The following is a 12214-nucleotide window of genomic DNA, read 5'->3' as shown; positions in this document are numbered from 1 at the left end:
TACTAACTGGCAAATCTGAAATTTGAACCCAAGCCATTTGCTTCTAAAACCCATGCTTTTAATCTTTTTTACTAAATTAAGCCACTTCCAGAATAATCCATATACACACAGACTAATGAAGTTGGTGAGTATTGTTTGGATGTTGTAAAAAGATTAATGCATTTCATGCTACCATACAATAATTTTTAAAAATGTACTGGGTGTCATCTATGGACAAGCCCTGAGAAAGTGCTGGAGAAAAATTGTGAATCAAATCTCCAGGAGTCTGATGGTAGAAATAGCCACATAAACAGATCATTATCACCACGGGTGCAGGCAATGATATTCATAGGGAATGATGAACAAGTAATGAAAGAATACTTGATGTTGCCTTGAGAATTCTGATAAAACTTTCTGGAGGAGACAGTGAGTCTTAAAAATTCCTGGAGTTTGCTGGGTGGAGGATCAGCCCCAGCACAGAGAGCTGAGTGGGTATCTCACATCCATTCATGCATGCATTCATTCACGCAGCCCACTACGGTTCCGTGGATACCCTCCGTGGCATGGTCCAGGCCTGCGAGCTGGGCTCTGCCCTCAGGGAGGCTGCATTCTCCTGCGGAAGAGAGGTAGAAAACAACAGGAAAGTGTGAGTTGGAGGTGTTTGTGCACTGAAGTAAAAGGAGGCACCTGGAGCATGTGGACTGAGAAGAGGGAAAGCTGAATTGCTTTGAGGGGCATCTCTGAGATGGATATTGGCCTCCTCACCTGAATGAAGTGAAGGGGTGCATCATACAGGTTTCAAAGGAAGGTCAGGTGAATTCGGATCCCCAGATCAGCATGAGGGGTCTCAGCGGGGACATCCTGGAGGCAGAGCAACCGGAGTACAAGCATGTGGGCTGAGAAACAGGAGATGAGGGGGCAAAGGGATGCCTGCTCAGGTGGGAGGGTGTTGTGGGGACCAGGGAGGAGACGGGAAGGCAGCTGACCTTTAGTTGAAAGAAACCTTTCTCAAGGTAAATACAGGCGAAACATTATCAAGAAAAAGAGCACACCATCGGAGAGAGAACAATATTTTCCACAAATACAGAAGGTTAAAAGTCTGATTCTACAATGAGTACAGATTGACAAAAAAAAAAAATTAGGAAGTTAAAATGTAGACACCTCTGTAGGTCAAGCAATACAAGCGAAAGGGCCACAGAGCACACATGTAGCACATGTGACATAGAGCTTGATGTTGTGTTTGATATTGCACATGATGTAAAGATACGTAAATAAGCGGGAAAAAGTAAACACACCAGTGAGAAATGAGCCAAAGCTATCATTAGATATTTCCCAAAAGAAGAAGCTGAAATTGTTAGGAAAAGTTGGAAAGAAGTTGAGTCTGTCATAGAGAAATGCTGACCGAAACACAATAGCAATTTTGCACTTGTGAAGCAGTCACAAACTTCCCATTAAAGTGATACAGGATGCTGGTAAACATGCTTTAAAAAACGCATTCCCAGACCTGGCTGTTGAGAAGATAATTGGTGCATGTTTTTAAGAAAATGCTTTAGCAGGCTCAGCACACCAGCCTAGTGGTTGAGGTTCTTGCCTTGCATGCGCCAGGATCTCATATAAGGACTGGTTTTTGTTCTGGCTGCTCCACTTCCCATCCAGCTCCCAGTTTGTGGCCTAGGAAAGCAGTTAAGGACCGCCCAAAGCCTTGGGACCCTGTACGCACAGGGGAGACCCAGAAGCTGGTGACTCCTGGCTTGAGATCAGCTCAGCTCTAGCCATTGAGGCCACTTGGAGAGTGAACCAGTGGATGGAAGATCTTTCTCTCTGTCTCGTCTTCTCTCTTTGTATAGCTGCCTTTGCAGTAAAAATTAAAATAACTAAATTTTAAAAAATAGAGAAGAAAATGCCCCAAAGTCAGACATGTTGGTACCCTTTGACCCTGAAGCCTGCACTTAGGGCTATCTGTCTTGGGAAGTCATTCTGAACAAGGAGCGAGTAGCAATCCGAAGGTTAAGTTTTGTGAGGCTGGCCTTGGCGTTACTGGTTAGCTTCATTTACCAAGGACCAAAGTCAAAAGTTGTGAGAAGGACCATCCCGGCTTCTGGGACACAAATGCAAGGTGATGTTGGTATGGAAGCCAGTGGCAGAATTTTTATGTACAAGGCAGAATGTTATTCCTGAGAAGTAAAAAACAGGTAGTCCTTTTCTTGGAAGGAATTCATGTTTCATGCGCATATGAGGACACATAGCCATTTCGGTATTGACTCTGCTATTATTTCAGTCTGGAGTAGCTAGTCTGGGCTCCAACTTCCTACCGTACATCTGATGTTAGGGACATTTCGAGCAACTTGGGATCCTAGCCCTTTCTTATCATCCCTAATAGTGCATGCCGCAGAGGTCAGCCAGCCTGATGTGGATCGTACCTCCCAGGGACCAAAACTGAAACCCGTCCATCAGTGCTTGAGTTGAGCATTCCTTCTGCTAATCTGGCTGTTGAATTTTTTTTTATATATATATTGTACCCACCATGTTCTTCCCCATACCTTTCTGAGGGCCAAAGTAATATAACAGAATAGAAAATGATCTGGAAAGAAATATAATGTCTTACAATGGAATAGCTGAGTCAATTCTAGTGTAGCCATATAGTCAAATGTTGTGTTTCCATTTAAAATGCTGTTTATGAGCAGACTCAATATGCTGGAGGAAATCTCATATTATATCTAATGTTTATTGTATTGTTACAAAAGAAAACTTAGAGAAATGACCAGAATGGCTGCCAACAGGGGGTGGTTGAATAAATGGAAACACATCCATGCTGTGGAATATTGCACATTCATGCAAAAAAATAAGTTAGATCTGTATCTACTGACCTGGAAGGTGTCCCGAATGGATTGTAAAGGGAGAAAGCAGCTCACATAGAAATGAACTCAGCTGCTGTCTCGTTTTTAAAGCTAAATAATAGAAAAAAATCCTTTCTGAATGTGTCCATATGTTTGCATGAGCCAGGAGAAGGCAGGGAAGGGACGCATATCTGTCTGTTAACTTCTGTGAGTTTTGGTTGGGTGGCAAGGGAGGGAGCCTGGAGGTGCATGTTTCTATTTGCGTGAATACTTGCATATCTCGGCTACTACATGAGCTCGTTACCTTTTGCAATTTAAGATTGAAGCATAATTTGCTGAGGAAGAACATATATGTTTATAGAGGGTACATGATTGTCTCTACAATGGAAAATGTGCACGAAAAAAAATAAAGAAAAAGTAAATGAAAGCATTAACAGCAGTTGCTTCTGGAAGCCAAGGGAGATGATCATTAGCATCCGCTTTCTAAATCTTGCCTGTCTTTTCCATGTTTCTTTACAATGAGTCAAATGTACGGTACTGTTCAAGCTAGAGTGGCCTTCCACCTTCTCACCAGCCAATCCTGCCTTTCCCTATTACAGTCTATCCAGTGTCCACCCTGCACCCCTCCCATCTACCTAAGCTGAAATTGATGTATCTGCTCAGCAAATACTTATTGAATTCTAGGCACTGGGGACCTGGCCAGGTCAGGACAAAGCTCTTGATCTCCACAGTCTCACTTCCAGAGAGACCATTTAGACATCAAATCGAGTGACCTCACCCCCGACCCTCATCCACATCTCTGGGGTTCAATGCCTTGCGTCACCTTCTCCTGCACGTAGCTACTCTTTGGATCTCCTCCTTCCACTCTGCCTGCCCCCGACTTCCTACTCTTGTCACCTTTCCTGACTGCTTCATGGGAAATGTTCTCTGGGCCTCTCTGCAGAGACCCCTTCACTTCTTGCTTGGCAGAGAAAGATACTGTTCATGCCCGATTCTGGCAGAGGCTTGGTTCTGGGGAGTGCAGGTGGTGTTAATATTGAGGTTGGTGATTGTTTGAAATGTGAATGAAGGTGGCCTTTAAGATGGAGCCCAGAACCACTGTGTGTACCCCATTTGGCACACTCCTGCCCCAGGAATGTGCTTATTAACGTTTGGTCTTCTGTGATTCAGACCCCATGCCTTAACATAGCATCTCCACAGGAGGACCGAATCAGTGAGCGACATGATGCAATAATCTCTTCCACAGGATGTGTCCCAGGCAGAACTGGTGTCTATGCTAGTGGGGAGTTCAGAGCTGTTTCCTTGGGAAGCTGTGGAGGCGGACACTCCATGTTATTGTTTTTGCAGCTGGCTCTTGTTCTGCTGTCTGGGCCATCTATCCTATTTTTTATTAACTAATTTGTCCAGAGTCGGTGCAGTCTTCAGTTACAATGTATACTCTTGTGCCAATTATTAATAGTAGTCCTTTCCATATAGAATTACTTTTACTAGTATTTTTATATGACTTTTGGTTTTGTTTCTTTTTGATATGCACATACTTTTATATAACTCCATCAGATTTCAGAAAAATCATGGATAATTACCTATATTTTCTTCGAATCGTCTTCTGTCTTGATTTTTTTCTTTTTTAACATTCAACTCTTGGCTCCATTTGGAATCTATTTTACCTTGTGGTGTGAGTTGTGAAGATAACTTAATTTCTTTCCCACACAGTTAATTAGTTGACCTTGCAAAAAAATCTTGCTTCTCGCATTGATTTTTTTTTAAATGTGGTCATACAGATGTTTTAATTTTTAGCATAATAAGGCTTTTCTTGCAATACTGTGCCATGTTCTACTTGGCACAGTCAACTGTCAGACCTCTCCCGCATTATTTTTGTGGATGTCATTTTTGATGCTCTTCAGTGGCTTATAGAACCAACTATTAACTTCACTACCTTTTTTATTGAGTTGTCTGTGGTAATCTATTTTTTTTTTCAGTTCAACTTAGGTATTATTTTGCCAACTTTTAAACAGGTCGTTGGGCTTTTGATCAGAATTGTATTAAACTTATAAATTAACTTTTCAATGACTTTCCAAGAGGTTAATGTTATAAATTAACCTGCGAGTCGTTAGTCTTTCCACTCAAGATAATGCTGTGTCTACCCAGTTATTCAAAAAATTTGAAGCCTTCTGTAAAATTCATTTTTATGTAATGCCTGTAGATTTCTTATTGAGCTTATTTCTCTGTGCTACATGCATTGTGTAGTTATCATAAACAAGACTTCTTTATATTTTTATCTGTTACAGGCACACGGGAATGTTACCGATTTTTGTATATTATTTTACGTTTGACTACTTTGCTGAAATTTCTTATTAGTGCTAATAGCTTTATAATGGATTCTCCTGGGTCTCACAGAAATATTAATATATCATCTGCAAACGTGTTTTCGCTTCCTCCTGTCTAATTTCTTTTTCATGTACCACAGGGGTTAGCTCTTCCAATAAGACTTGAAATCTCAGAGGTGATGATGGCCTCTCTGTCTTGGTCTCAATCTCAATGAGATTGTTGTAGGATATTGTTCTAAATCTCTGCTTTATTATTATTAGGAAATGTTCTTTTCTCTAGTTATGAATGCTATTTTAGTCAGCATTCCATGTCCAATTTGATTAAATGCTTATTTAGCAATGTGAAAGATTTTAACTTTTGTTTCCTCCTTTAACGGGATACTTTAAGAGTTTTTTAATATTAAAATCTTTTGGAGATTAACCATCTTTAGTTAGTTAATCCCTAAATTGGCTTTTTAAAAATTAGTGCTGAGTCCAATTGTCAGCGTCATGGTGGAAGAGAGTGAGTGTCTGAAATGGACCATGTCTGTCTGAATCCCACCTCTCAGTGCCAGCACTTTGGGCCTTGCCCCTTAGTTTCACTTTGCCTGCATTCTTTGTTTCTGAAATGGAGAGTATATTGGTGGTATTAACAGGGCTGTCTTAAGGACCACACAAGGCAGCATAGGTAAGGCTGTCAGAACAATGTGTGAATAAACATCAAACACATACAACGGATGCGTGAAGTTTGTTCACCGTGGGGTTTGGATTTAAAGATGGGTCTCTGTGAAACAGCATCTCTGAAGCAATCATGTGCAATGGCAGAAGTTGCGTCTGTGACAGGTGCTACAGATGAGAGGTGATGGCATCACAGTAGAGCATAGCAGAGGGGCTGACCCGGTCCAGGGGCAGTGGACAGGGCTCTAAGAGATGAGCATGCTCTGGACGGAAGGCTAGGTGTTTTCAGCTAAGAGGACAAACATATGGTGGGATGCAGGCTGGAGAAGGGTGGGGTTTGGCTGGAAAGCTGGTGGGTCTGAGACGTAGGGGTCACCAGGGCAGTGACTTTATAAACCTTGCATTGTTTTTTCCTTCTTGAAGAGCAATGAGGAGTCACAGAAAGTTTGGGGGAGGTGTGACATGGGAGGGATATGTTCAGATTTCTGTTTTGCACAGTTGTCCCTGGCTGCAGTATGAAGGATGGGCTGGCAGAGACCAGGAAGAGGTGAATGTGAGGTGGGAGAGGGTGGCAGAAGAGCCTTGTCAGCTTCCACATGGACCTAGTTTAGACAAGGAGATGGAGGGGCCATTCCCTTTCTCAAGAATGGGAGCAGTGGAAGGGGAGCAAAATGGGTGGAGGAGATCAGGAGTCTGTGGGTCCCAAGGAGAGGCTGGCTTGCCCTGTGCTACAGAGGATCACTGGGGTGACCCAGACACTGAGGCAAAATCCCAAGGAGAGGCTGGCCTGCTCTGTGCCATCACGGGTCATCCAAGAGACCCTGACACCAAGCCAGAAGAGGAACCAGTGACACAGTGGAGGGAAGGATGTGGTTGCTCCAAAATTAGCCCCCAGCAAATCAGGGGCATCACAGGGACCAGGTGGGCCCACAGGCTCCTCCCCTGCTTCGCACTCCTCCTTCCGGAATCCCCATGGGGCAGGGTCCCTTTCCTACCCACATCCCAGGGGATACAGTGCACAAGGCTAGGGCAACGGTGTTCTAGAAGATGGGTGTGGAGGCAGTGGGTGATCAGTTTGTATAGAGATAAAAAGCATCCTTTTGGTAACCTTGACAGGCTTGTGCAGGTCAATCAGCAGGACTTGGAGGCAGAGTTGATGGCAGGGGACAAAATATGACAGCTTGTATTGTCAGGGGGCTTGATTGCGAGGGAGTGGTCAGGGCTGAGATGGGAGGCAGAAGAGTGGAGTGAATATGCTTTGTTAGTGATGGAATGCATGGAGAGAGAGAGAGAGTGGCAGGTTCTGGAAGCATGGAGAGTAAGAGGAGCCGAAGGGGAGGGAGAGGGTTATGTTTAGATGCTGGGAGGAGATGGTTCCTATACGGGGAGGATGGAGACCACCTGGGGCCAACTGGTAGGACTTGGAACTGCAAACACAAGGGGATCCTGGTGATTGGCAAGTGGAGGGAGGGACCTTGGCTGGAAGCATAAGGCTTCTGATGGTGGAGAAGTTTTGAAATGCCCCTTCTGGCATTCTGTGCTGTAAAGGGCAATTCCGATTTGAGCCTGGTTTGGGTTGCCTTTGAGTTCACAGTCACTGAGCCTCTCTATGAAGTACAAACTTAAGTTCACAGAGTTGACCTGATACTTGGACAAAACAATATGCTCTCTGTCCCCTGGCCAGTGGGCAGTGCACAGAGAGCTCATCGCAGAGGGGGTCGCTTTTCTTCCTCTCCCTGTGCCAAGCATGAGGGCTGGCCCATAAGGGTTAATGGTTCCCTAATAATTGCTCATGTTCTTCTAGAAGTTTCTAGGAGTTCTTATGGTACACACTGAAGGTCCTCTTTTTCTCTCTCCCAGGTCAGAACTGCACATTCCAGCTACAAGGTCCCAATGGAACAGTGGAGAGCCCAGGGTTCCCGTATGGCTACCCCAACTATGCCAACTGCACGTGGACCATCACTGCGCAGGCCCAGCACAGGATCCAGCTTGTGTTCCAGTCCTTTGCCCTGGAAGAGGACTTTGATGTGCTGTCTGTGTTTGATGGCCCGCCTCAGCCGGAGAACCTGAGGATAAGGTAACCACTTCCCTACTGAGCAGCTGGGATCTGAGCCAGCAGTGCTGAGACTGTGGCTTGGGAGAAAGGTTTACAGTTGCTGACAAGACTGCTTTCTTTAAAGTTCTTGATTCCTTTCTTGGTACACGTATCCCAGTAGTGGGAGTGAGTTTGGCATTTGGGGAAACTAGGTGAAAAAACATCAATTATGGAAATGCCTTTCTGTTGATTTTTGCATGCGTGTGTGTGTGAGAGAGAGAATTTGTTGCACACAATGATAGTCATTTTCTCCTTGAACCCAATGGAGCAGGGGTTGAAGGATGATGGTGATGGATAATGCATATGCCTTGCAACATGGAGTTGAAACTGTTGTTGCCCTTTGGGATTTTCCATGCACTTGGGCAGCCTTGGCTGTGGCTGTAGACCTAGAGTTCCCCAAATCTGTTCTCTTGAGCCTCTCTCAAGGGGGAGTGTTGACATTTGTGGAGAAAGAGAGGCCAGGAAGGCTTGCCCCGGTTTTCTGGGTTCTGGGCTCTTGGGCGAGATTGAAGTCCTTGACATCATACCTCCTGGATTTTGATGATTCAGAAGTCTGAGCAAGCGTCATCCCTGTCTCTTTCCCTGTCCCACCAGCCAGGCCAAAAGGGTTGATGGAGTAGCCAAGACTCTGGGGAGTCTGAGGTGCTAATTGCATGTGATGACTTGGTACACTAATGAGCAGTTTCTTGCTTGGTGTTTAACCTCCAGTGTTTATTTAAGAGACAGTGGAGTGCTTGGTTTGCACATTCCCAGAGCGGGGTCACCTCATGCTTGCAGGAGTCTGGAATTCCCAGGCTATTTCTTTTTCCTCAGCTCTTCCCTCTCCCCTTTCCCTGTCTTCTGCAAGCAGTGCAGTCTGGGAAAACTGCAGCTGGGTTGGGCATACCTGTGCCTTGCCTGACAAGCCAGGAGTTTTCTAGCTTCCCTTGAGGTTGACCAGCGTGTGGCACCCAACAGGAGCACAGGGGAACTTTGGGGAAAGGCACAGGAGTCCTGTTGATTCATTCCTTTCACAAATATTTTATGAGCATCCCTCTCTGTCTTTTAAGGATTTATTGGTTTATTTTATTGGAAAGTCAGATTTACAGAGAAAAAGAGATACAGAAAGATTTTCTGCCCACTGATTCACTCCCCAAGCAGCCACAATGGCCAGAGCTGAGCCAATTCGAAGCCAGGAGCCTCTTCCGGGTCTCCCACGTGGTTGCAAGGGGCCCAAGACTTTGGGTCATCCTCAACTGCTTTCCCAGACCACAAACAAGGAGCTGGATGGGAAGCAGGGCCACTGGGACACAAACTAGCACCCATATGGGATCCCAGTGTATGCAAGACAGGGACTTTAGCCACTAGGCTACCACGCTGGGCTCCAGCATAAACATCTCTTAGGTGCTGACAATGGCCTGGGTCTGGAGACATAGCAGTGAGCAAAGCAAAGCCTTGTTGGAGGTGACCTGCCCAGAGGGCAGGCAGCAAGGGCATGGCAAAGAAAGGAGGTGTTCTGAAGACAAAACAAGTGGGGATGGTTGGGATATTGGTGCTGAGGAGGCCTTTGCAAAGGGGAAAGTGTCTGAGAACAACGAAGTAAGGTGGTTTCAGGTGTGGCATCCTGTGTGGGTGAAAGCCAAGTATATAGGAGAAGGAAAGGCCTTTGGGAGAGTGGTCCTGCCCCAGCACAGCCCACCTGGCCAATCCAGGTGTGTAGACCAAGAGGACCACCACGCTGGTATCATCTTTGTGATTTGCTGCTTTGAATTTATCTCACAGGTAGAGAAGGGTGTGTGGGAGACCTGGGAGTAGGAGGCTGGAATGGAGACAGGGGGCAGAAATCCTGGAAGGTGAGAGACAAGGCTGCGAAGTGACAGGAGGTGGTGGATGCTGTAGAACCACCTAGAAGTTTGGCTTTAATGTCAAGGGAAATGGGAAGCCTGTGGAAGGTTTTGAGCCTAGGAGAGCCTTGCTTTGACATACCATGGGCTGTGGTGGTAGAACAGAGTGAAAGGGTGAGGCAGGGGCATGCCCACTGGAGACTGCAATGATGAGGAGGAGGTGGTGAGAAGTGGCAACTCTGGGCCTTGCTGCACACACAGAGCAGACAGGCTTTGCTGCTGGATTGAGGATGTGGTCTGGGAGTCATTTTGGCCAGAATAACTGGTAGCAAAAAGTAGCTATCTCCTGAGATGGGGACGGCTCAGAAGCCCACAGCCTTCCAAATCTATGGGTTCTGCGTCGAATGTGTCAGAAAAAAAAAATAATTGCTTCTTTGCACACTGTTTTCCTTGTCATTGTTCCCCAAACAATACTCATGCAGTGTAGCAACTATTTTTATACAGCTCTTCCATTGCATTAGGTATCGTAAGCAATCGAGAGATGGCTTAAGGTCTATTGGAGGAGGTGTGTAGGTTGCTTTTCTTTTTCTGCAAAAAGCTTTGTTTCCATTTGGTTCATGGCTTGGGAGAGGGCTCTGGGGTGGGTATAAGAACTTCCTGGTGGCTGGAGAGGAGGGCTTGGAGATGTGATACAAGAGCCACTGAGGCCCCTCTGGGCTCCGGAGATGAGGCTCCTGGTCAGGCTGGAGGGGGGAGCTTTGCTCAAGCATGCTAGGGGTTCGTAAATGGCCCGCCTTCATTATGAGCTTCACCTCTTCCTCTGGGACTTGCCAGCCTCAGCCAAGAGGTCACAGAGATACAGTCCAATGAGGGAGACCCAGATGACCTGTTTCAGGCTCCTCTCCAGGATCAAGGTGGCTCCTGTAGCATCAAGGGCATCTTGAGTCAGCTCCTGAGTGATCCAGAAGAGGACACAACCCATGTCTGAAAAATATGCTGGTCACCTTTGTGCTCTTCAGCCAGCAGATTGGTCCTCCCCAGCCACATGGGTGTGTGGAAGTAGAAGCCCAGGGAGAGGGAAGTGTAGGAGGCCCGAGGATGCAAATGAAGCAGGTGGCGGATGGCAGCCTCCTCCCCAAGAGAATAATTTTGGCCCATGTGGGAGCCCATGTTTGGATGACAATAAGGAAACACACACACACAGCGTTGGCTGGTTCCAGAATAAGGGGTGGCTGAAAAGTGGCCCTGGAGGTTGTGAATGGAGAGGGAACCTTGGGGGTGGTGGAGGCTTCAGGAAGGGGAAGTCTGAATGCCCTGAAGGCAGGAATGAAGACAGGTGTCAGGGCGGGCATGTTGTGGGTGAGAAGGTTACATGCACACATGGCACCATTATATGGGAGTCTTGAGTGTCTCTTGGAGTTACTGACCACTAGGGGCTCCTGGCACTGAGCTCTGTGGATCCTGAGAGAAGGCTGCTTGTGCTGGCATGGAAAGTCATGGCTGCAGTTGGGCCATCCACAGTTTGGGGTGCCCGGTCAACACTCTGGTGAGGCTGTTGAGCATATACTTAAGGATATGAGTTTTGAGTTCAGGGGAACTGGAGCTGGAGAGACACAGGTGGGATACTGGGACCCAGTGCTTTGAGGCTGGGAGACTGGGTGAGGTCCCCAAGGAGGAGGTCTTGCCCAGCAGGCACTTGGGAGCTCAGATGATACCTTCCCTAGGGCATCTGTACGGACTGTGGATGATGTATGGATGCTGGCAGCATATGGGACAACTCAGGTTTTCCTGGCTCTTCAGTCTGGGACTCCACAGGTGTGCCTGCTCTCTGACACTTGAGATGAAGAAAACTCATCCATGGAGGGAGAGCTCTAACCCATGCTCCAAGATGTAGAGGGAGGGGATTCTACAACCTAGGGAAGTATGTGGTCCTGTTTGCGGGGGACGCTTCCCATCCTAGGAAGTACAAGGACCTGACTAGGTTACCAGGTCCGGCCCAGCACATGAATGGGTTTCCAAGCCTGGCCCAAAATCGCAAGTAGAGATGGCTCTGGACACCTCACTCAGCTGTTCATGCTTGGGCTGTGCCTCTCTGCCTTGCTGACCTGCTCATTTCAGTTCATTTCAGGACTAGCCAAGGGAACCCCATGCCTCTTAGCACATGTAGAACCAAGGGAGTTCACAGTTTAGGACACACTGGAAGGGGACGTGGCCCCCAAGGATCATTACAATGACAATGGAACGTGATGTTGTTGAAGGTACTGAAGTGATGCTCCCTTAAGGAGTGGGGGGCATGTGAGAGGGGAGACCCCAGGGTGTGTTTGTTGGGACCCTTGAGTCTTTGTAAACTGTTTTCATATTTGTATATAGCTGTTAGACTACATAGATTTTCTATAAAAGCCCACAACAGCTGCTGCTGCTGGGTCAGGCCAAAACCCCAGACTCCACCTTATGTCTGCCATGTGAGTGGTAGGAACTCGTGGTCTTGCAGCCCAT

At 46.6% G+C, this 12214-nt stretch overlaps 1 protein-coding gene across 1 annotated transcript in view; it reads left to right on the top strand.

The window, feature by feature from the left end:
• CSMD2 (CUB and Sushi multiple domains 2) overlaps window positions 1-12214 on the top strand; it is a 580178-nt gene that overhangs the window by 54409 nt on the left and 513555 nt on the right. Inside the window, exon 2 of the mRNA XM_040974400.1 lies at window positions 7661-7877. Coding sequence (XP_040830334.1) covers window positions 7661-7877 — 217 coding nt within the window. The remainder of the gene's footprint in view (window positions 1-7660; window positions 7878-12214) is intronic.

Source organism: Ochotona curzoniae, unplaced genomic scaffold (genome assembly GCF_017591425.1).
Source record: "Ochotona curzoniae isolate NIBS_2020 unplaced genomic scaffold, NIBS_Ocur_1.0 contig_2404, whole genome shotgun sequence".
Lineage (NCBI taxonomy): Eukaryota > Metazoa > Chordata > Mammalia > Lagomorpha > Ochotonidae > Ochotona > Ochotona curzoniae.
Note: the sequence above shows the minus strand (reverse complement) of the source record. Positions and strands in the feature narration are given on the sequence as shown.